General features: G+C 43.7%; 1 protein-coding gene across 1 annotated transcript in view; it reads left to right on the top strand.

Moving 5' to 3' along the window:
* The window catches only part of LOC122798356 (cryptochrome DASH-like), an 807,604-nt gene that overhangs the window by 547,918 nt on the left and 234,475 nt on the right, over positions 1–25,211 (top strand). The window contains exon 11 of the mRNA XM_044067208.1: positions 3,119–3,178. Coding sequence (XP_043923143.1) covers positions 3,119–3,178 — 60 coding nt within the window. The remainder of the gene's footprint in view (positions 1–3,118; positions 3,179–25,211) is intronic.

Below are 25,211 nucleotides of genomic sequence, written 5' to 3'. Positions count from 1 at the left end.
CAAAGCTCCAAAGATGGTGGTGTTTCCATATTCATAAAGGATGCACACACCTCTAGACTGGTAGCCCAACATAATCCATCTGAGATCCTTCAGGTGCAGCTAACATTGAGTAAGACAGCAATTCAGGTCATAGCCTGCTATAGGTCCCCAACCATGTCTCAAAACTCACACTCCATGTTCTTAAGCACCCTGGAGAATATTCGGGTCCAACCTAACACTCTCATACTGGGCGACTTCAACTACCCCTCCATTAACTGGGAAAACTACTCATGCACCAATACACTTGCCCAACATTTTCTGGAATTCATTAATTCCAATGCCCTGGACCAGCTCATTCTTACCCCCACTAGAGGTAGCGACATCCTTGACCTGGTCATTACTAACATGGGCGATCATTGCTCTACACCAATAGTCACCTCCTCTCTAGTTAGATCCGACCACAAACTAATCACCTTGGAAATCCACATCCCTCTGACCCCACCCCCCCGCAAAGGAAACCACCATGAAAAAGTTCTCCAAAGCTAACTTTGGGCTCCTAAAAACAGAGGTAGCTAACTTCACATCACCCATGCAAATGAAGAATAGTTGCATGACTGCAGAATCATACACCTATGCTCTGTACGAACACGTACACAAATGCATGGATCTCTCCATACCCAATAGAATCAATGCCATATCCTCCAAAAAAAAGGAAGCCATTCTGGTGGTTCCCCTGCCATAAACAAACTCTACAACAGAAGGAGTCAACTGATGCGGAATAAGGTAAAGTCCCAAGACTGAAAAAGCTCCCTTATCAGCCTCAACAAAAAGTTGAGATCCCTCATCAAATCCTCTAAAGCTAGCTATGAAAACAGAATTTCAGCAGACAGTAAAGACAACCACATAGTTATGTAAAGAATCTCCATGGCAATACCCAGATGTGCTCTGAGCTACTGCACAATGGTACCTCCTATATCGAGCCAACAGATATTGCCAATATATTGCCCGACAGATTCAGTGCCAACTTTACCCCCCCCAAAGGACAATCATAATACCAATAGATTGCCAGGTACCCAATATTACTGCTGCACAGGTTAAAACAGCACTGTCCAAGGCCAAGAATACAGCTTCTATGGAACCTGACAATACCCCTGGCTGTGTTCTGCATGAACTACAGAGTGAACTGGCACCTCACCTGTGTGCCCTGTTCCATCACAGCCTTACCTCAGGCTTTGTCCCTACCAAATGGCGCACTGCTACAGTCATCCCTCTCCACAAAGGAGGAGCGACTACAGACCCTGGGAACTATCGCCCCATTAGCCTGATGAGTTTGATATGCAAAGCTATGGAACACATCATAATAGACGTAATAAACAAGGATATATGGATTCTCCAAACTCTGGATCCTACACAGTTTGGTTTTGTGAAGGGTAGATCATGCCTGCTCAACTTGGTTGACTTCTTTGAGTCAGTCACCAGAGCTGTGGATGAAGACACAGTGATTCATACAGCCTACCTTGATCTGGCCAAGGCCTTTGATACCATTCCCCACTCAGGAAGCATAGAAAAACTCACTAAGCTAGGCATCAACCCTATTTCACTAGGTGGGTTGCAAACTGGCTGACAGATAGAACCCACAGTGTGAAAGTAGCTGACTCCAAGGCAGACTGCAAACCAGTCTTGAATGGAGTCCCACAGGGTTTGGTCCTGGGTCCCCTCCTGTTTGGTTTCCACTTGTCTGAAGTCCAGGCTAACATGAAGCGACTCTGGCTGACAAAGTTTGCAGACGATTGCAAGTTGGGAGCTATTATTAACTCCCCAAGTGGTGTTGACATCCTACAGAAAGGCCTCACTGAGACCAACGACAGGTGTCAGAACCATGGCCTTAAGCTCATGCCAAAAAATGTGTCATCATCCCATTTGGGAAAAACCCGGTTCCCTTGAATTACCACATCGATGGTAGTCCACTGAACACAGAAGGTGTTAAAAGAGATCTGGGAACACAGGTTGACAGCAACCTCTCTTTTGACCACAACATTGCCACTGTGGTCAGAAAGTCCTTTTTCTGTGGCACATCTCATTACTAAGGGTTTTGCATCCAGGAAGAAAGAGATCATTGTCTCCCTCTACTCTTCCCTCTGTAGGCCAATCATCGAGTACAATGCCCCATTTGGCATTTACCTCAGTCGACACCTACAACAACTGGAGAGGTCGCAAAAGTACCTCATAAAGAGGATCCTAGGCCTTAAACACTTGTCCTTTATGGACAGACTCAAAAAACTCCAACTGTTCTCTGTCTCATATCGCCTACTTAGAGGCAATCTCTGCTTGACTTACAAAGCCATGTCTGACCCAGCTCTCTTAGAAATGCTACATCTAAAGAAATCCCAATCCCTCGGCACCACACGCTCCAGAGACCTCAACCTCATTACCACAATCAACAGAACATGCTGGAGGGACAGGTTCATAACCCAGAGACTGCCCATGCTATGGAATAGACTTCCCATACATGTCAAGCAGAGCACCTCACTGGCCCTCTTCAAGATAAATCTTGATGAGTGGATGGGAAATAGAAAATTCACCCGAGAGATCACTCCAGTGGTTCTATTCGACAAAGGCATGAGAACTAAGGTCGGGTGGCACAATGCCTGGGTAATCCTATGGGCTAGGCTTGTGAAGACTCCAGGGCCATTGGCCTAGTACACACCTATGAGCCTATAAAATGTATTATCATTTCTTCCCTTCCCCTTGTGTATGGGCACAGTTTTATCCTCCTTCCATTTCTCTGTTTCTGTATGTTATACAATTCCACTTTTTAAATTGTCATTAAACATTTTTGTGAACTAAGATGTCAGTGGCTCTTCCTTTTTTTACAATATATCTTTCTATGTTTCTAATATCTGGCCCCTGCACTTCCTGCTGTCTTTATTGTGTTTTTCCTCTGAACTTTATGCAGCATGCCGATAGGAGAATTTTGAGGTAAGTTGTCAAACATATAACATTTCAGATGCTCCAGCTAATGGTGTAGCGTAGGCATGTTTTAAAAAACAAACAAGTATAAATTCCTGTGGCTCCTCTTGTGTAGTGCTTTCATTTTGTGTGTTTACATTAATGTTTTATTGTTGCCACTATTTTTTAGGACTACAAGACAAGGAGGTTTCATGGAAAAAAGACCAAAGGATATTCGATACTTGGAAAGGTTTGTGTGAGAAATTTCATTTTGTTAAAGTCTTGCTGTATTTAGTTTTGTTTTCTAAAGCAAATTAGATCTTAACAGTACTGCCCAGATCAAACATCTGATGCCAGGTTTTGACCTTTTATCAACAATGCATTTACTTTTACCTTCTCGTTTTTATTTATTGTAATGTTCTTTATATTTGACTTATGTATAGCAGTCTGACCTTGTTGCAACAGGTGCAGAATTCCATGAACAAGCTTTTGTCTTGGGCTTCTTGCTCCAGTTGCATCATTCTTTGTGCTTCGGTATCTGTACTGACTGCTGATTGTGGCCAGGACTGTCTTTCAGATTTTTGGTCTAACCTTCTGATTACTGCCTACTTAAAGGAGCATCTGCTTTCCTGTTTTCCAGTGAGCACCCCCTCCCCATATTGTCAAGTAAAAGGGCTACTTGCTGTTTCTCAGACCCATCTGAAAATTATTGGTAGGCAGTTTTTTTCCTACCTTCCGCCAGTCCTGTGTCATCAACTACCTTTCATAGTATGAATGCACAGTTAACTGGCAAATAAACCAAGGTACTGAGAGCAAATATTTAGAGAGGGAAAGGTAACAGAATGTGCAATTCCAAGCCCTTCTTTCAAAAGGTCCCTTAAGTACAGCTGTTTTAGGAAAGTCTGTATTTAAATCAGGAGTTTTTTTTTATTTCTGTTGTTTGTTTTTTGTAAATTAAATTTTTAATATTGATTATTAAACCATGCTGAATTTACTTTTATTTATCAAAGTTAGAGTTTTTTTTGTTGCATTTTTAATATGCTAGTTCTGGAGCTTGGGCACTTTTTAACCAGGTTATTCATCTTGACTGAAACACATTTTCCTTGGAAGCCTGGGAAAATTATCTAGATAAGTGATTTGTCCAGAGTCACACAGTAGTTAAATGGAGAGTTAGAGTCTCACCTGGAGCTACCGAATGAAACTTGTAAGTAGCACCCAGCTTTAATCCACTGTGCTAAGCTTAAACACATACATATATAAATACATATTTGCTTATTTGCCCACTTATTGATTGACTGACTAACAAGTATATGAACTGATTCAAAATAGACCTGTTTTAGCCAAGACTAAAGCCATAAGCAGAACGAGTCAGCAATACATTTAAGTGAAACTCCATCACAAATTGCCCATAAACAATAAATACAGAATGTTTATTTATTTAAGGAAAGCCTTGAGGAATTATATACTGTCTTCTGTTTGTTTCTTGCTGTTACTTGCATTTACATGCATGCATACCACAGTATATTTAACTATTTATTGTGACCAACTAGTCTTATTACTGTATTGTACTAAGTACAATAAATACACTGAAACAAACTGCTTCAGTTAATACGCATTTTACTATTACATTTTCCTTTTGGATCAAGCATGCAACACAAATGCTGTCAGCTCTCTATGGCAAATTCCCAAAGCTTGTTTATACACACTCATATTTATACCAAAAAGTCTGATATTTTTCTCAGTCTGATGTATTACAATCTTCCTTTGTATAACACTTTTCTTTGTTTTTCTAATTTATGATTTGTCCTGATTCTTTTTCAAGTTCGGTGGTCCAAGGAAACTCAGTCTGGCATTATCTGAAAAGTGGTGTTCCAGCACTACCTGAAACTTGATGTTCCAACTTTATCTTGCTTGATGTTACATCTCTTTACTTCATTGATGTCCTTCCAGCTGCCATCTGCGCAGTCATTTTTACAGACTTTGTTTCTCAGTAACATACTCCTTTACATGGATGCAAATATCTAATTAAGCTATGCCAGCACACTTACTACTTTCTATTTTTCAGCATTTTATACTATTCCTAAAACAACCCTTTACGTTTCATATCATTCTTGCAGCTTTTTATTTAAGCTAATAATCATGCTAGAAACAATTTTGAAAAGACAGTGAATACTATTGTTCTTTCAGTTCCCCCTTATTTTTTTTTGAGGAATGGACCAAACTTCAATTAAAGAAAAGACTGCATTTGTTTTTTTAACATTATCATTTACAGCATTTACCACTTTGCTTATATTTACAATCATAACTTGTTGAGTTATTGCAACTCTTTGTAACCTGCAGCATATAAAACAATTCCAAGCTGTCATTATTATTATGACCCCTAAAACTATCAACACAGAATGTATTAACCAATTTAACAATTTGGTTCCAGATGATGACCATCCTTTGAATATGTCCCACCAGTTATGAACAGTGTCAGCTTCTGTTTTTCCCCGGGATTCATGAAGCTCGGCGCAAGGCCAGCGTTAGGCTTGCGCCGACCGTGCAGCGTGAAGATGGCGCAGTAGCGCCAAATGCATATTAATGAAGGCGCGCTGCCGCCACAGCCACATGCATAGGAAAGGAGCGTGAGTGCATAGGGCGTGTCGAAGTGCCGCACGGAGGCGTGGAAATGTCAGCTGTCGACGTGCAACCTAAAATGCTTGCATATAACAATTTGCAAGCAATAGTAATCACATCTGTCAGTGTCCGTGGATACTGAAATGTATGCAAAGCATGCAAGACAGTACCTGCAAACACAAAATGAAGAAGCAAACACAAATTCATGGTAGGGAATAACGAGTCCCTATCCCGCAAACAAATGACATTGAAAACCGTGTGCCTGTAGTCCAACGCAGTGTAGATAGTTATACCAAGTGGACGTGAAATGCATCATATGTTAGCGTGCTGCCAATAGGTACGTCCAGCCCAATGGTCAGGGTCACCAGCTGACCCATATTGTGAGGGAGGGTACACAGCTGGGCAGATTTGTCCATAACAAAAAACACGATAAATGTACATATCTAGCGACCGTATGACCGAATTATATCCCACAACGCATGTAATAGTCACATACAATAAGTATGTCCGTATTTCATATACCAAATGTGACAGGAAATAGAATAATCATGTAAACGAAACAGAAGGAGCATATAAATTGCTACAACAATAAGGCAACATGTAGGCTGAAAGGAACAGTATTATCCGTACCGTTGACTGTGGGTACGTGTTGTCCAGTACATTCGGATATGTGTCCGGAATATATTCCATCCTGGACATAGGAAAAGGTGGCATCCTACCAATGATTAGAACAGTCGGCCAAAATCCGCACATCAGCAGTCCAAGCCGAACTTGTCAGGATGTGTCACAGTTAAACGGGTATTACCCGGGTATACCAACCATGTCATGAAAGTTAAGTATGGGCGTGTACCTATGTGCGTGAGGTATAGCATGTGGAAAGTCAAACATGGCAGGGTTGTCCACACAACCATACAGGTACCTGACATATGTAGGGTATGCAATATGTTACCTTGACCATGTCATGGGCCATCAACCAAAGCAGTGATGATGGAGTGTCAGGAATATGTGGGGGGATGGGTAATGGTATAATCCTCCAAGGCGACACTGTGTCGTATGTAGAATAGGTGAACCGGAGGTGTATGAGGGAGCACCGGGTGAAGCAGAAAGAAACACAAAAACATGTATACACATCTGCAATACAACCAGACAGGCCATACTGTAGAACACAATCCCACAAACATATGAATATTAAAATGTGCGATACAAATGTATAGACGTCACCGGCACATACCCACAGATTGGTCCTGATGGAACTGGCCATATCAAATGCAACACACCTGGATGCATAATGGACTACCCAGCATCCCTTCCACAGCACACAACCCGCTCCCATACCTGAACGTCCACCAAATCCAGCCATACTTGGCCTACTGGTTTGGTGCAGCCACATCTACACATAGTGACCACTATGCATATGTAGTAGGTAGTGTCACCCTAGGCAGTTTCATGATTGCAAACTATGTATCCCTTGCATGTAAAACCCCCAGCACATTTTTGTAACACCAGAAGAATGGTCGGTATTTGTCTTGTTTTGGTCTTGTTCAATTTTTGAGATATCCCTCATGGGATAAGTAACCTGTGTAAACATTAGAATGGGTATGAAGACACAAAGTCCAGTCCTGTAGATATCTGGACACAAGTTGGAATGTGCAGTAGTGATGCACGAGACTGTCCAGCCCTAGATGGTCATGCAGAACCTACTACCCAGGATCAAACACCTGCCCGTGACTCACGTGTCCCGACACGAATAAGCGAGAGAATATATTGCACACATTCGCATAGTAGCACATGGTATAAGGGTGATGAAGGCACTGATGTAAACAGGATACCCCCTGATCCACTGTGTGAGTGACAATTAATGTGTGTGTAGGTGTGACCTGACCAACAATGATACAATGCCAAATGTCCTGTGATTGTAGGAAATAACTATGTACCATACTGCATGTAACAGTTGCCTAAAGCGGTCACGTCAGGACAGAATAAAAGTAATTCATAGAAGAAACAGGCAAACAACAAAAGTGCCAAAGGTATAAGGCTCACAGCTAGGAAATAAATTAATGTTCTAAACCTGCACTGACCGTGGCTATGTGTTGGCCCAAACAATCTGGTGTCCGCAGTAGGGTTACCATCTGTCCCGCTTTGCAAGGGACATTCCCTCTTTGGACAGTTGTGTCCTGACAAAATACATTACAAATGGCAAATGTCCTGGGATTGTAGGACATAATTATGTCCCATATGTTATGTAATAGTTGCAGAAAATAATTATTTCAGTATCTAAAATACCTAAATCTTACAAGAAACAGAATAAGCAGCTAAACCGCTACAACAATAGGCTTTTATGTAGGCAAATAAGTAAAGTCCTATCCTTTGTACTGACCGTGGGTATGTGTCGGCTTGTAAAATCTAATGTGTGTTCCGAAAATGTCCTATCTTGGCCATTTGAAAAGTTGGCAACCCTAGTCCCCAGAATACATCCCAACCTGTACATATGACAATGTCAACGCTACCAATGGTCAGAGCATTCGCACAATAACTGGCCAGCCTCTTAACCACTCACAAAGCCAGTGACCTTTGGGGGAAAGGTGTTGAATGAGAATGACTACTTACAGCAATGAAGAGTAATAGACGCATTTAACTGCAGAAAATTAGTAGTATTACGAATCTGTCAACACGTTCCAAGTTAATAGTACTAATATGGTAGAAGTGTCCATGATTGTCCCTGAGTTGTCATAGCCTTGTCCCTGTCACTGTAGAAACGAGTCCCTGAGTATCACAGAGGTCTGTACACATAAGTACACCAACCAACTGTCACATCTGTTGACAGGACTATTGCATACTTGTAGTGAATTTATAACAGATGTCCAGAATAATATTCATTGTATCTATAAATGAATGAATTAGATAAGGGGGAAGGGAAACATGTGGAAACCACCCCCCAACCTGCATTATGTAGTGGAACCACTCCCCGCCGTAAATTGTGTAGTGCTGACCCAATAATGTGGTCAGAGGTGCCCAAACACCTGCGTCTGTAAAATCAGGTAGAATGTTAAAATCTGGGCTAACTCTGTCCATGTGCTATGTCTGATCTCTGAACAGCACCAGGGCAGTTCTAGTCACCAGTCGGCCGAGCCTAAACCCGGACCAGCACATGAACACCCTGACAATCAAACACGCGTATGTGCGAGGACTATAAGTGTAGGAGTTCTGAATATCCTTGGAGTGAATAGACTTGCAGCACGGGTCCAGAGCAGTAGGAAAACAGGGAATGTCCTAATTGTAGTACTGCGGTTTTCCCAGCAGGAGAATGGATGCCTGCTGTGTAAGGGAAGCGGTGAGGCGTATGTCAGAGTAGCTATGAACCATGGGTATACATATAAATGAGCCAGAACACCAATAGTGTAGTGGTTACAGCATCCGCCCAACGTAAAGGCATTCCCGGTTCAAGTGCAACTATAGCACATATTAATTGTGTAATGAATGCTTCTGTGCTGTAAAGCCAACATTTATACATGTAAAGGTGACCGCGTTCGCATGGGTCCGTTAACCGGATTCCATCAAAGTGATACTTTCATAAGGAATAAGGCACATGTAATCCCAAAGAAGTGTTTGTAAACATATGTAACTCAGAATAAGTAGATGCAAGTGCGCCTGCGCGGGTGTACGCAGCTATTAGCATAGCAAATGTATGTTGTCTTGTACAGCTGTAACTTTTATATATATAGATAGATGTGTGTATAGATAAATATCCACAGACATAACAGAAATATGCAATTATATATCTACATATTTATCTATATATACACATATATATAAATATATGTATATATATATATATATATATATATATATATATATATATATATATACACACACACACACACACACATAAATATATATATATATATATATATATATATATATATATATATACATACATATAGATATGTATATATAGATATATATATATATATATATATATATATATATATATATAGATATACATACATATATATATATGTAAGGAATGCCGAAAGACGAAAGCAAACATAAGGTTTGTGAAGGGAATCCAGAGCAAGTAAGGAATTATGAAGTGCTCGCAGCATATGTCACATAAAGCTGCACAAGTGTGAGTAGAGCACTGCTCTTCACACCAGAGGCAGGGTTATACCAGTGGCCATAACATCGTTGAAGTGCTACATCAACATTGTAAACAGACGGAATGTAGTACATGTTGCGACCACCTACACTTGTAACCCGCAAATCGTTCGTAATCCATAACACCAGGAAAGGCACATATGTGCAAATATGAATGGATGGTGAGCCTATGAATACACGCGGCAGTACAAAATGTGTGTAGTGCCCCAACGCTCATGAGAGGGCAATGTGTAAAGGTGTGTCATGGCTGCGATATCAGGTATATAATGGCTGTTATATGTGGAAACTCAACAGGGGTGTGCAGGAGAAACTATGGATATGCGATTATGGACACAGGAGTGCTAAGGTATGTTGCGCCGGGTGCAATGGAGCGGCCCGTGGAGGTCAGCTAGTACATAGGTGCGATTCCCAGATAGGGCGTCGTTTGCGTGGAGACATGCGTGAATGGGCGTATCGTTGTCAGACATTGTGTGTCAGGGCTGGCAGCCCGGCACGTAAAACCTATACGCCACCCATGAGCAGAACGGAGTTCTGCTGTGATAACCCCAAACCGGGAAAAGCAGAAAGACACAACTACATGAAGACAACAATATGTTGACGTACAGTCACAGTAACACAAACACACATCCTATCAACAGTAATAATTTGACTGTGCACAGAAACAAACACAGTAGCAGGAATAATAAGCTGCGCATACGAGTAATAGGTCAAATTACACTGTATCACATCCCAGTTAGCAGCGGCACCCCAGACATGAAAAATGTGCGACATCTGTCCGCTGTATAACGTGCAATATACTGAGCACAAGTTCACCGGAGTGAAGTGTCGGTGTCATAATGACTAAGGCAATAGTATGCTGTTGAAGCAGAGATTAAACCCAATACGCATGTGTAAGTGTCCATGGCCGGGAAATGTATAGGTTAACGGACACACAGATGTATATATAGATAAAAACGTATATATACATATATCTATATTAATTTACATACACATATATATTCATACGGATATAAATATACACACACAAGGATATACTACAGATATATATAGATAGATATATATACACAAACAACAGGTACTGATATATACACATACACACAAAACAAAATATATATGTCAGTGTAGATATACACATGTACATAAATAGGTTACTTCACAGCAATTAGGGGTAACATATTTACAGCCCGGGCATATTTGACTGGGAGGTCCAATAAATAAATGTTGTACCCCCCACATCACCCAACTAGGCCGGACAGACATACAGACAGGCAATACAGATCAATACACTGCCGCTGTCCAAAACACCATTAGGAAAGTACCAGTGGGAGAGTTCTGCAAGGTCTACACTTTAAACATGGATAATGGTGTCCCTTGCGGGACCCCAAAATTCAGGGTACGTGTGAATCTGCTGACATTAATCTCTGTCAGAAAGTTATGTTCCCACACTGTGGAAAGTATCACATATAATTCCCCTCCACAAAGGCGGACCCTCCACAGAACTAACCAATTACCGCCCCATAGCTATTCTCTCTCCACTCTCCAAAATACTAGAGAGATGCATACACTCTCAGGTCTCAGACTACCTCCTTACTAATAACCTCCTTTCCAATATTCAGCATGGTTTCTGACCAAACCATAGCACCACCACTGCCTTACTCTCCTTTACTAACACTATACTTCAGCATAAAAACAATGGCTATCTCTCCTCTGCTACTTTCCTAGACCTATCTAAAACATTTGACATGGTCCCACACAAACAACTTATCTCTGTCCTCAATAACCTATCCTTCTCACAGTCAGTCACCAACTGGTTTCAGAGTTACCTGTCTGACTGCCAACAGTCCGTTGTATGGCAGAATGGCATATCTCCCCAACTACCTGTCTCCATAGGGGTTCCCAAAGGATCCATCCTTGGACCCCTACTCTTCTCTGTTTTCACAAATAATCTAGCCTCTGCCACCACACATGGCACACTCATACAATACGCAGATGACTCGACCATCATCTGCTCAGCCCAGTCCCTACCCAAACTGCAAAAAGTCACACAGGAAGCCTTTTCCTCTGTTGAAACTTGGTTATCCGATGCCCAATTAACTGTGTGTTTCTGTGTATGTCAGTGTGTGTTCTTATCCTGTAATGTGACAGGGTATTACTGCTACACAGTGAGGCCTCATCCTATCAAGTGGCCTCTAACGTTATCATCGGCCAGACTGCTGTGTAAACCCCTCGCACCATGTCAACATACCTGTGATGTGACCTGGTATGGATGTCACGTCTCTAGCCACTGTAGCCTATTAAACAGCCCACATGCTTCTGGATCAGTAGATTTGTGGACATCTGTGGTATGGTAGCCTTTCTAACAGTCAGGTTGAGGCTACGTATAGCATGCTGGTATTGCCATACATGCCTGTGAGTACTCCACATTTACACATGGGAAACTGCAAACACTGCTACTTGTTGGCACATGCAAGTAGACCATAAGGAGGGAACCAGGGCATCATTACCAACATGCTTTTACTGTTGTTACCAAGACACATGCTGTGAACATATAACAATGCATTATAAACCTGTACTACATGGTATGTCTGGTGCGTGTCAACAGTACACAACTAATGTAATATACACTTCTCTCACTATTCTGTTCACCCTGTGCATCAGACCATTTGAGCATGTCCCTGCACCGATGGTGTGGATGACAGAGATGCAGCACAGGCATCATCATATGCACAGGGTGATAATGTTTGCCAGGGGCATAGGCTGCACCAGTGGATGACATAATTTGTGTGGGTAAGGGCAGGTGATCTGATTGGACATGTGTGGTCGTTATGCATGTGGGTGTTGCGGTGCCCTACAGATGTTTTTGCTGTGTGCGTGTATGATTGCACACAGTTCTGCCTTTTGCCAGGCCTACACAGGGGTATTATTGACAGCCCCAGATTGTACAGACCAGGATGTACAGCTCACTGTGTCCGGCCACGTGACCTGTACCTACCAGGGATTGCACGGGCACTACCAGGCGGAGGTACAGATTGGCTACTGTCCAATGACACATGTCCACTGGAACCGTGTCCCCACTGGGAACTTCCAGGGCCATGTCCACGTGGCCTGCTGTGTCCTTGTGTGGACAGCGCAGCACCAGTTGCACTGCTACTGCTACCGGCACTATGGGAGCGGGCATGTGAGGTGGCTCGTTCACGTTGACCTGCACTAGGTGGTGTAGCTGGCCTACGTCCACGTGGCCTATGCCTCACTCCTACCAGATGTTCCAGCACAGACAGCTCATGCTCACGGATTGCCGTGGTCAAGGATTCCAATCATGTCACCCAATCTCCTGTCCAGAACATCAGCAATCTGCTGTTGAGCATTTGCCAAAGCCTGGATGTTGTCGTTTCGAGTACGAATAGCAGCCCTCTGAAGCCTCTGCCCTTCTCTGTTCTGCTGTTCAGCACGTGCCTGTGCCCCCATTACAGTCTGGAACATGCGTCTGGTGACACCAGCTGCTGCACTCTGTCCTGCAGGTGCATGTCTGAAGAAGGTCCTCCTACGAGCAGCACTGGCAACATGCCTGTGTGGCACATCTGCAGTCATTACACTGACACCATGGTGTGGAGATACACCTTCTGTAGCCACCACACATTCCTGTTCCAAGCTAACACACGCTGACTGTCCTTCCTCTATGGCCACTGGTGATGGGGAATGTGTTGGCATGAGAACTGTGTGCGGGGAAGAGGGGGGTATAGCTGGGATGGCAACCATTGGCACAGATTCAGCCCCTGACAACCCTGCCTGTACCTCATGCATATGTTCATCACTGCTAGTATCTGTGGGGACACTAACATCAGACGGACCGAAGGAGGGTAACGCACCTACATCACCTGTGAATGCAAAGAAAGACTCTACATTACAATAGACAAACACACACACAGACAGACACACACACACACACACACACACACACACACACACACACACACACACACACACACACACACACCATGCATGTGATTTGACAGACGGCATGCAGCATGCATGTGATACAGCAGACGGCATGCAGCTGAGACATTAATAGTGGTAGTTAGCATACCTCCCTGGGTTGCACACAACAGCAAGCAGGTGTCATATCAGTAGCCATGCAGTTCACACAATCATGGTAGTAAGCATGCATCCCTGTGATACACCATGTGGACCAGCACAAGTTAACAGTACACATGGCTGAAGTGACCTTGACATGTAATCTGCTGACGTGTGCATTGACATGCATACATGTCTGACACAATGGTGTCCTGACACATGTACAGCGTTGTAATGGGTATCATATTGCAGTGTTGTCTGTATGCCCTACAGATAGAATGCACGTTTAGCAAATGTGCATGAGCATAGAAGGGTAGTGTGAGGCGTCTACATTACTATACAGTGTGAAGTACAGACACTGTGCCATTACATGGCATCTATATTGCTATACAGTGTGTAATATGCGCACATTGCATAGCCATAACTGCGTGCATACACATGACAAAACTGTGAATTGTGACCCACGTTGCTGAGGTGTATACACACCAAACCATGCTGTGTCATGTGACAGGTCACTGGAAGACCTACGGATGACATCCCTGCACAACTACTACAGAGTCTTAACTGCCTGGCAACCATGTCCACACATGGCAGACTTGTCAATACACCATGTCCAACATGACATTGATGTACCACACACACGAGGTGCACGGCTGATGGTGATGTTGTACAGCAGCAAGGGAAATGTACGGTATCTGTGGCCTGATGTGGTGTCAGTGTCTGTGGAAGCTGTACAGGTGACTACTGTCATGCTATGACACAGTCGTGATGTTCAACACATCTTATATGGTTGACTTACTTGACACCTCCACTAGCTGTGCACAGGCTTTTAGGATGTCCAGTGTACCACATCAACTGTATAATCAGTCATCTAAGGCTATAGTTGGACCATGTGTGAACAATGTGCAACAGGGTGTATACACATCACATCTACTGTGTGGCAATCCTCCATGGCCATGTGTGAACATGTGTTGGCCAAATGTTTGTGATGGCTGTCTATCTCATATGTCTGTGTAGTCCCATATGACATACACCCATAGATGTCAGATATGTCATCGTCCACAGGGCTATGCAGACAACGGGTTGTATGTTTGGTATGTGGTGTATGTATTATGTGATAATGTGACAATATTGCAGCCAGAACACTACATGTCTGGGACATGTCAGATGGCACATCACAATGTGTGCACCTATTGCAGGGGCATATAACACAATGGTGACTTCTGTGGGCTGCCCATATCCCAGCTCACTGTGTGGTACTGCTTGCGTACCACACATGTGTTGTTCCAATGTATAGTACATATGCCTACATTGAACAACACCTCCACCGTTGTATGCACAGCTGTCCACACATGTAGCAATGACAGATACTGTGGTTTCATGTCGGTGTTTCATTTAGTTTGTATATATTGCACATGGGTAGCCAGTGTGAATGATGGGAGATGTGACCTGTATATTGTGACTGGACCATACATCATGTGTACATGTGTTAACTGGCCACATGGCGAATAGATATATGCATTAACATGCCTGATACTGATGATAGTCTCACCTGCAACGAACTGATGTCTGTGCGGCACACCAGAGGTACCTGTATAGGGGTGACACAGCAGTTTGAACATTATCCATGACTGTATGACAGCCACGGGGTGCACTGTGCATGTTAACACATTCACCTGTACAGTAGCATATAGTATGCACATGTGTGCATACACAAGGTAGTATACTGTAGCATGCAGCATGTGTGTAAACATACCTTGCATATGATGTTACATTACATATTGTACAGTGACACATGCAACTAAATGGGATATAATAGTCATATGTGCAGTAGTGACTTACCAGGCAACTCCAGGCTCATTGGTTGGGAGACATCCACCTCCACGATGGCAGCTAGTGTTTGTGGGTGCTGTTCTGAGGGTGTCCCCAGGCTGGCCAGTAGCTCTTCGGTGTCTGTGAGTGGGGGCTGGGTTGGTGGCCCACCACCTGTTCCACCTTGTTCCCTGGCAATTGTAGTGCACGCTGTTTCACATGTCGTATCAAGTCCGTGCAGTGTCTGCGCACTTGCTGGTAGGTGCAGTTATGGCCTCCCACATCATTAACCCTCCTGCGAAGGTCCTGCCACAGGTCGTCACGCTGCTGGGCATGCTGTGGCACATGGCTGAACAACACCTCGTAGTTCTCATGGAGGTATGGGATGAGGACATCATCCTCCTGGCAGCTGTACGCTGGCAGGCGTGAATGAGGCATTATCTGGAAGACATAATGATGGTGACAGGTCACAGTATCACAGAGATGTACAGAGATACAGCTGCACATACATTTGTATTAAATCTAGTACATCTGCACAGTTATCTTTGCAAATCATCATGACACTGACACAACTGACATGTTTATGTCACACATGTAACACCCGTTATGCATTGGATATCATCACCATATATGTGTGTCACCTCATTACATTGTTCATACTCCATGTGAATGCTGTCTTGATGTGGGCATGTCTGTTTGCCTGTACTGGTGTTCTTACCTATCAGCACATGCCTGGATGTGTCCACAGTGATGCTGTTGACCTTGATGCTGTGTATATGTCACATATCAACACATACACTGCCTTAATGGACATGAGCAGTGACAATGCACACATACGCATGGAACCTTTACATGCATGTGTTTTGCCATATACATCTACATGGCAGTGTACAGCAGTTCAACATCCTGCCACGGATCGCCTGTGTTGCACATGTGATAGACATGGGACAATGGCTAGTCGGACGTCATTCGCAGGGATGGTTATCAGCTATAGCATATACGGGCAAGGTTTCCTAGCTGTATCCGACAGCCATTTTGCCACTGTGAGGTGCATCAGTGCCACATTACTGATCCAGACAGTTAATAATACATCTACCATGCGGTCATCACACCATGTATGACAGAGATGACATATGCAGCTTTGATGGACAGGGTTGCATGGTATGGCAGGAGTATGTAACATGTATGGCACAGGGATCTGTCCAGCATCTGGCGATCCTTGTTGTAGGACGGTGGCTGTCCATGACGTATGTCTTTCAGATCAGGATACTGATGATAGTCTCACCTGCAACAAACTGATGTCTGTGCGGCATAGTGGAGATGAGGATTGTGAAGGCTGGTATTGCCCATCCACACATGGCCAATACCCCTTAAAGGTGATATGTGATCCGATATTGGTCACCCGAATGCTGAGTATGCCTGTCCAATGATCTCCATGCTCATGGATAGCACCCTGTCATGACATGGGTGCCTCGTATGACTACCTAATAGGCCTGGAGATGTCACCAACTCAGGGAGGTGAACTGCACAGCACCATCCCTTACACAGTGTCCATAATGTTGACCGCTGCCTAGGTGGTAGTTAATGGGTACAGGGTTATTCACCTAGCGGTGACAATGCTATTATCAGCTGTCAGATTGTGCACATATGTCACACACCTCACCCACAAAGCCCATTCTGTATGTTGTCCACAACACTGAGACAGCTATTGCTCCTAGGTCATGGCCATTCACATCCTTTCATACACAGATGCCTCCCATTTGTCTGTCTGGTATGTGCTACAATGAGGGGGGAGTAAAAAACATTAACCCTGTTTTACTGCAGCTGCCACTGGTGTGATATGCACATGTCACTCTGACACATTTTGTAGTGTTGATTCTGTCAACAGGCCACTGGTAGAACACTCCTGTGACATACGAAGGTACATCTAGTATACTCAGTGTAGCTGGAACACGGTATGGGTGATGATGTCCTATGACCTGTCACAGGTATGCTATGCAGTGTGAAATCATCCGTACTGTCATCTACTTTTGTACTGCTAACATCTACGTTGATAAGGGTTCATAGACTTGCAGACCATACTCAGCAGGGTAATAGTGCAGTGCCTCCAATTATGACTGTCGTCTCCACTTCTGGGTTGCAGTGGGTTGATATTATCCAACACCCTATCTGTATTGCATATTCATGCTCAGCACTTGTTCAGAACTTGTGAGCACTTCATGAGCTACTAATTACTATAGCACCCATTCCAACTCATTTCTTACAAGTACACTGTCTGTCCTTACATTTCCAGCTTGCTTACAGTACAACAGCTGTTGTACACACGTAACTCACATATCTTGTGAGACATGGTTGAATATACAGGCATGTCCAACTGTCACATACCAGTGCTATTGCCTGTCTATATGATGAATATGGCAAACATGTGGCAATAGAGCAATTGTCTCATGTACACAGTCAATGCTCACCTCCCAACATATGACACTACAGCCTGTGGGAGATGCACATATGTAGCCATGCTGGGGGTAATGCTCTCACCAACCCAGACTGTACCTGACATTCATGTGGGGACGTGTAACATTGGCAACACACCCCACTCATCACCATAGTCTCACAAGAACTCCACCACCACAGGCCACACATAGTATGAGTACGACATTTGCTGAACCTCTCCATATTCTGTGTAGACACCAGAGGCAGCCCCCATCACCAAACACAACAGCAATTACTTATAGCCCACAGACTCATGTGTGCCCATCAAATACAGCCAATAGGGTGTTATAACATACCCAACACCCCAGTCATAGGTGACTCTGTAGGCAGTCACACTGATGTCCCACTCAGCAGGCTACACAAGACGGTAGTCACTTACATCTAGCTGTCGGGTAACTGGTTCTGCAACATAACCTATGCACCCATGCCACACCTCACCAGGTACAATTTGACTGTCATTCTCCATGTTAGTGTGACTGCCCTGAGATGTAACTTCCCAGACTACATGTGCAGGGACATGCAACAGCTCTCTGGTCTTGTAGCCCAGAAGGTATCGGCCAAGCCCTGGGGAGCATTCTGCAACTGACTGTTTCATTTCAACAGTTGCCTATGCTTCTGCTGTCATTCCACAGGCATCCAGTATCTGTCCACTTTGAATGACATGGTCAACAAAACACGATGCTTTGGCACAGATGACCTGCACCTGTCAGCCCTGGGAGTACAGATACCATGTAAGGCTCTTGCTGCTCCTATACTGCCTGTCTTGCACAGTTTCCAATAACATTCACCACCAGAACGAAAACAGGCAAGCAAAACATGGGGTCATGTGACTGAATGCTTGACATCATCTCTGACGCACGCAGGCACGGCACTCCTTATAATGGACCACTTCAATATCACTGCAGTGACTGGGACCTGCCTCTAGGCTCCACAGAGCACACCTGCACTGACAGGTTATACGCAGACCACACCTTTCAGTCATGTAACCTGGACCGGAACACCCACGGCTGAGGTGTGTCCATATTTCACTATGTTGTACACACCTCCTGGCTGGTTACTTAGCACAATGCATCAGAGGTGATCCACGTGCAACTAAATGTGGCCAGAACTGCTATACACATTGTAACATGCTACGGATTCAACAACATACCCCACAATTACCGGCCCTCATTTCTTGGTGTACTGGACAGTAGGGTTCAGACAGGTATTACTGATGTGCGACTGACACTACCCCACACTTAACTGGGATAGCTACTCATGTACCGACACATTAGGCCAACGCTGTCCAAGATTCATAACCTCCACTCGGCTGGATCAACCCATACACACCACCACCAAGACCAACAATATCCTAGACATGGACATTACCAACATGTCACTGGTGTTTCACACCTGTGGTTATCCCTTCGTTGGTAGTTTCTAAACATATGGTAATCACCCTTGTTATCCACATCCCGGCACCACACCCTTCATGGCATACACAGTACAAGATTAGTACAATGCCTACTACAGACATCTTATGACAGCAGTAGTAAATGTCATGACACCCGTGCAGATGGACAATGCACATACAAACGCTGAAACATACCCCAGTGCACTTCATTAGCACTTACACGACTGCATGGATCATGCTATTCCAAACAGAGCCATAATGGTACCCACCAGATAATGGATGCCACTCTGGGGGTCCAGTTCCATGGACATAATGTACAACAAAATGTGGAGGCTGTTGCAAAGTGGAGTACAATCCCATGGGTGGGGTAGCTCTCTGGTCAGCCTCAGTAGAGGTCCGGGATCCCTTATCACATCCTCCAAACCTAGCTACGTAAACATTACTGTGACACATTCCAGGGTGTACCACAAAGCGTTATGGAGGTATGTCAGTAGTCAATGGCAATACCCACATCTGCTCTGACATACGACAGTTACTCAGGAACATTACAGAACCGAGTGATGTTGGCAACATCCTGGTGGATGGGTTCAGTGTTAACTTTACACCCTCTCACTCCCTACAGGGCCATAATCCATGCAGGAACATTGCGGGATCCCTGCGGTCACAACTACACAGTTCCAACCTGCACTCTCTAAGGCCTGGAACACAGACTGCATGTGACCGTCCAACATCCCAGGCTGTGATTTACACAAACCTCAGAACGACATGTCTCCCCACTTGGCCACCAGATTCACTAATAGCCTTGTATCAGACATTGTGGCCCCTGAATGGTGCACAGCAGCAGTTATCGCACTCCACACAGGTGGCACCACAATGAACCAGAGGGACTATTGCCCAATACACCTGACTGGACTGTTCTGCAAGGCTATGGGGCACATCATCATGGAAGTTATTCACAGAGACATTGATGGGCTCCAGACCTATGATGCCACCCAGGTTGGACTTGTTAGGGCCAGACCATGGCTCCTACACCTGCTGGACTCCTTTGATACAGTTACCAGGGTAGTTGATGATGGTAAGGGGGTCCACACAGCCTACATTGTCCTCTCATTGGCTTTCAGCACCATTCTCCATTCTGGTATTGACAACATACACATCCACCTGCACATCGACCCCTACGTCTCAGGATCTTATGCAAAGTGGCTCATGGACAGGACCCACACAATGAGGGTAGCATACCGTAGTACCTACTGTATTTCAGTTACACTTGGCATACCACAGTCCTCAGTCATAGGGCCCCTCATGTTCGGTATATGCTTCCCTGAGGTACAGGCTAGCACAGAGGGACTTTCTTTGACTAGGTTTCCAGACAACTGCAATACAAGGCACCATGATTGATCCACCAGCTGATACAGACTCCCTCCATAAGGGTGTCACTGTGACGGATACCTGATGTTGATAACATGGCCTCAAGCTGCATGACACATGGTGCATGAACATCCCCTTTGGATTACACCAATCACCCACTGACTATCACATAGGTGGTAGTCCCCTACATACATGTGACATTATATGGGATCTTAGTACACACGTATGTAGCACCCACTCCTTTGATAACCATATTGCCAATGTGGCGTGGATATCCTTCTACGTGGCCACCCTTATCTGTACTGGGTTTGTAGCTGGAACAAAGGCACCCATTGTACCTCTAAACTCCTGACATATACACACATTCAAGGGTACAACACCCCATTTAGGGTGTACCTTACAGAACAGCAACAGCTTTACATACCACAGCATTAACACACCATGAGGATTATTGAGCTCCGAAGGTTGACGTATGTGGCAGTACTACGGACACCACGACTGTACACATTTGCATACTGCATACTCAGGGGTGACCTGTGCTGAACATACAGGGCCCATGTCCACAACAATATTCATGGATATACTCCACATAAGCAAAAGCCACTGAGAGCAACATGCTCATGGATATGTACACAAATGTAACGATGAGTGGGATGTTCTTGTGGGTTACATTCCCAAACCAGACACTCACCATGCTTTGGAACATGATTCCTATGTACATCACGCAGGGACACTCAGTAGCACTGTTTATGAGATATCTCACTTGGTGGATGGGAAACACACATGTACGCCAGGGATCACTGCAGTGGCTGTACTGTGCAGAGGTGCAGGTAACACATGGCTCTGTGCAGAGGTGCAGGTAACACATGGCTCTGCTGTTCACAGACAGGACACTACCCTAGAGAGGTGCCGCCAGTGTAAACACTGTAGTTGGGCTTACACATAGACTTGCCAGACAGCATAGTACTTCACTATGAACCTGTGAAGCTATTACATGTCCTTTGTGCGTGGTTAATTGAGTAGCTCTTCCATTTTGATTAGCTATCATGCTGTTACAGTGTCCCGTGACTACAAGCCATATGTATCCTGTTATTGTGTATTGTACATGCCAATAGACGATACCTTTTGTTTGCATGATATAACTGTTATGCTGTGTAGAATATCTGACATATCTACCTACAATACTGTACATTACACATATTTTACATATTATCCCATAATGCAAAGCATACTTGCACAGCAGGACCACCTTAGGCATGTTATTGTCATTATATGCCCATACACATGCCTACTGTGACAGTATATCAACATATACTATCCCCTGCTATGGCATGTACTTGTTGGACATACCCTACCACTGATGGCGGGTGGTGTGGAATTGTTCTGTTTAAAGCCCTCATGTAGCATCCCTTGTAGTGTCTGTGATGTTTACCTTGTGGCCCACAGCAGGACACACAATTTCTACAAGCGTTACTATGCTCAGCAAGACATCACTACATAATACCTTTTCCCACTTTATGCATTGCGGACACTTTTAAGTAATACAAAACAGGCTATACATACACTAACATACTGAGTGTTCTACATACCTTGTTAGCGTTCCGAACTTTCGTAAATATCTCTCTTACACCTTTACTGTTTAAACGGTTCTATGGTATGAGCATACGATTTGAATGTCTGGCAAGTCATCCTTATATACATCGATACCTGTAACATGTGGTTTCCTGCCACCAATTGGTGTTCCTGAGTAAATTATTACATGCACATCAGCTGTGCAGCTACTCCATTCGCCAGTTACACGGCAACAGTGGGGTATAATTGAATTCTCCACTTGGGCGTTGCCCTTTTGCCCTACCTTCGGGGAGACGGCCTGTATGTGTTTTGTTGTGTGGAATTGCAACTGCTATTTGTAGAGACATGGATATTTTGGATTCATGTCCCCCGTGGATTGTGTGTGACGGCTAGAGTATGTGGTTCTACATGTGAGGGTACCTGTCATCTCAACCGTCTGATAAGGGAGTATTGCAAACAAAACCTGTAACATTGCCATCTGTACCATTATACAACACCTACGATTTCACATGGCGCCTTTACAAATGTGTCTCTCACAAGGTATGTTAACGCTTCTGCAGATGTAATTGAGTGAGTAGATGTTTGTGATGTTATTACAGTCTGTATTGCTATTGTTTCGTGTGTGGGAGATGTAGGTGGGTGTACATAGCATATACAGGTTAGTGGGGACTGCATTTCTACTTATTCCATATATGTGTGTGGGCTCCTTCCCTAATTGAAGACCTATCAGTTAGTAGACTGAAACTATGGTTGTTACGGGCTTATACAATGGGCCGTTGTTAATTGGTTTCTGTATAGTATGCAGGTGAGGTTGATACTTCCATACCTCCGGAAATACAGCAATATGTAAAGGAATGTTACTAAATGACAGATGTCCCGTGTATTTCTGTCACAGATATTTGCACTCATTGCAATTGTGTTGGTAACTGAACCTCTTTGGCATGGGTTGCCACCTTTTCAAATGGCCATAGTGGGACATTTGCAGGACACACATCGGTGTTTACAGGCCGACACATACCCATGGTCAGTACACAGGATAGCACATACTTTTATCCTGAATACATACTTATTCTTGTAGCACTTTAGCTACTTATCATGTTTCATGTAACATTTACGTTTTTTAGATACAGGCATAACTATTTAATGCAACTATTACATAATATATGGGACATAATTATGTCCTACAATCTCGGACATTTGCCCTTTTTAATATTTTTTGTCAGGACACAACTGCCCAGGGAGGGGCTGTCCCTCTTAAAGTGGGACAGGTGGTAACCGTATGCCTACGGCCAGCTATAACCACACCTATTGTAATGATCTACCTCCAGTTAACACTAACAGACACACGATGCAAACACACACACACACATTACAGTCCCACGGAAACGCACACGGCACCCTCAACACACACACACACACACACACAGACTACGGCAATCACAAACACAGTTGAACACAGTACCTATGTGGACCGCAACAAAGGCAGCGATAACTAAATATCCCTTAATATCATGATGATATTACATGCGGTTGTAGTGTTCCGGTACTGTGTTCTTTCGGTCTTTCAGCCTCATGATTACGCGTGTCGGTATGTGACACATTCCATAGTTGGCAGTATCCTATTTATTTGTACCTCCATGGTTGTGTACATGTCCTTGACCTATCTACATATTTGCAGATATAGGTGAATCCGTATATATCAACATATATTATGTATATGTATATGTGTATATATATATATATATATATATATATATATATATATATATATACATATATATATATATATATATATATATATATATATATATATATATATATATATATATATATATATATATATATATATATATATATATATATATATATATATATATATATATATATATGAATATGATAGAGAGAGTGACAGGCAGAATACACATTTCATTGTGTACATGTCGGTGTATACTGTTACCTGGACTCCGCACATTTGTGTTTGAACCTGTCACATTACACACCTGCCGTTGGTACATCTTGGGTAGCTAAGTGTTAGGTGATTGTGTACATGATTGCGTATTCTACTCCTGGCAGTGGTCATTTTACCCTTCAGAGCAGGCACTATTAGTACAGGGGTGAATAATGCTGGTTTCACCTGTTCTGGACATCATTGACCGTGATCTGCGCGATATTCAGAGAAGCTTAGCCCTGTTTCGCACATATCCGTATAGTCATATTTAAACAACGCTTACCAGCACTGGGCAACGCATATTCCCGTTAACATGTGCTAAACATGATCTGATGACCTGCATCCAACATGCATTATTCGTGCCTTCGGGATTACATTACATCCCTCGCAGGACGTGAGACCGGGAACATGCACGACAGTCACTGCATTTACCACTTGGGCATCTGGGATTTGTACACGTGTTATGGTGTTTTGTATGTGGACTGTACTACGGCTGTTACTCCATACTGCGATCAAATGGGTAACTCAGTTAGTTTACATATTAATGAGACCTATTAATGGTATGTCCAAGTGATGTTTAATGAATGTGCTCCAGCATTGGGTATGTATGTCACAGTGAGCCACACACTATAATGTGCTATACCTTCACACAACCGTAGGTGGATCATGCAGGGGTGACAGATACCTGTCATGGGTACACCCCATGCTTCGCCACTACATCCATGACTACATTATATGGAGCCCCTCATTAACGCACCAGGGAATCCATGCAGAGTGTGTGGGGAACAGTGATTACACACATGGATCCCGCAATTGGCTCTGCTCCACTGAGCGACAGTTGATTACTCGATG

The sequence above is a fragment of the Protopterus annectens genome, chromosome 3.part1 (assembly GCF_019279795.1).
Source record: "Protopterus annectens isolate FY-2018-M chromosome 3.part1, PAN1.0, whole genome shotgun sequence".
Taxonomy (NCBI): Eukaryota; Metazoa; Chordata; order Ceratodontiformes; family Protopteridae; genus Protopterus; species Protopterus annectens.
The sequence above is the reverse complement of the archived record's forward strand: the minus strand, read 5'-3'. Positions and strand labels throughout refer to the sequence as shown.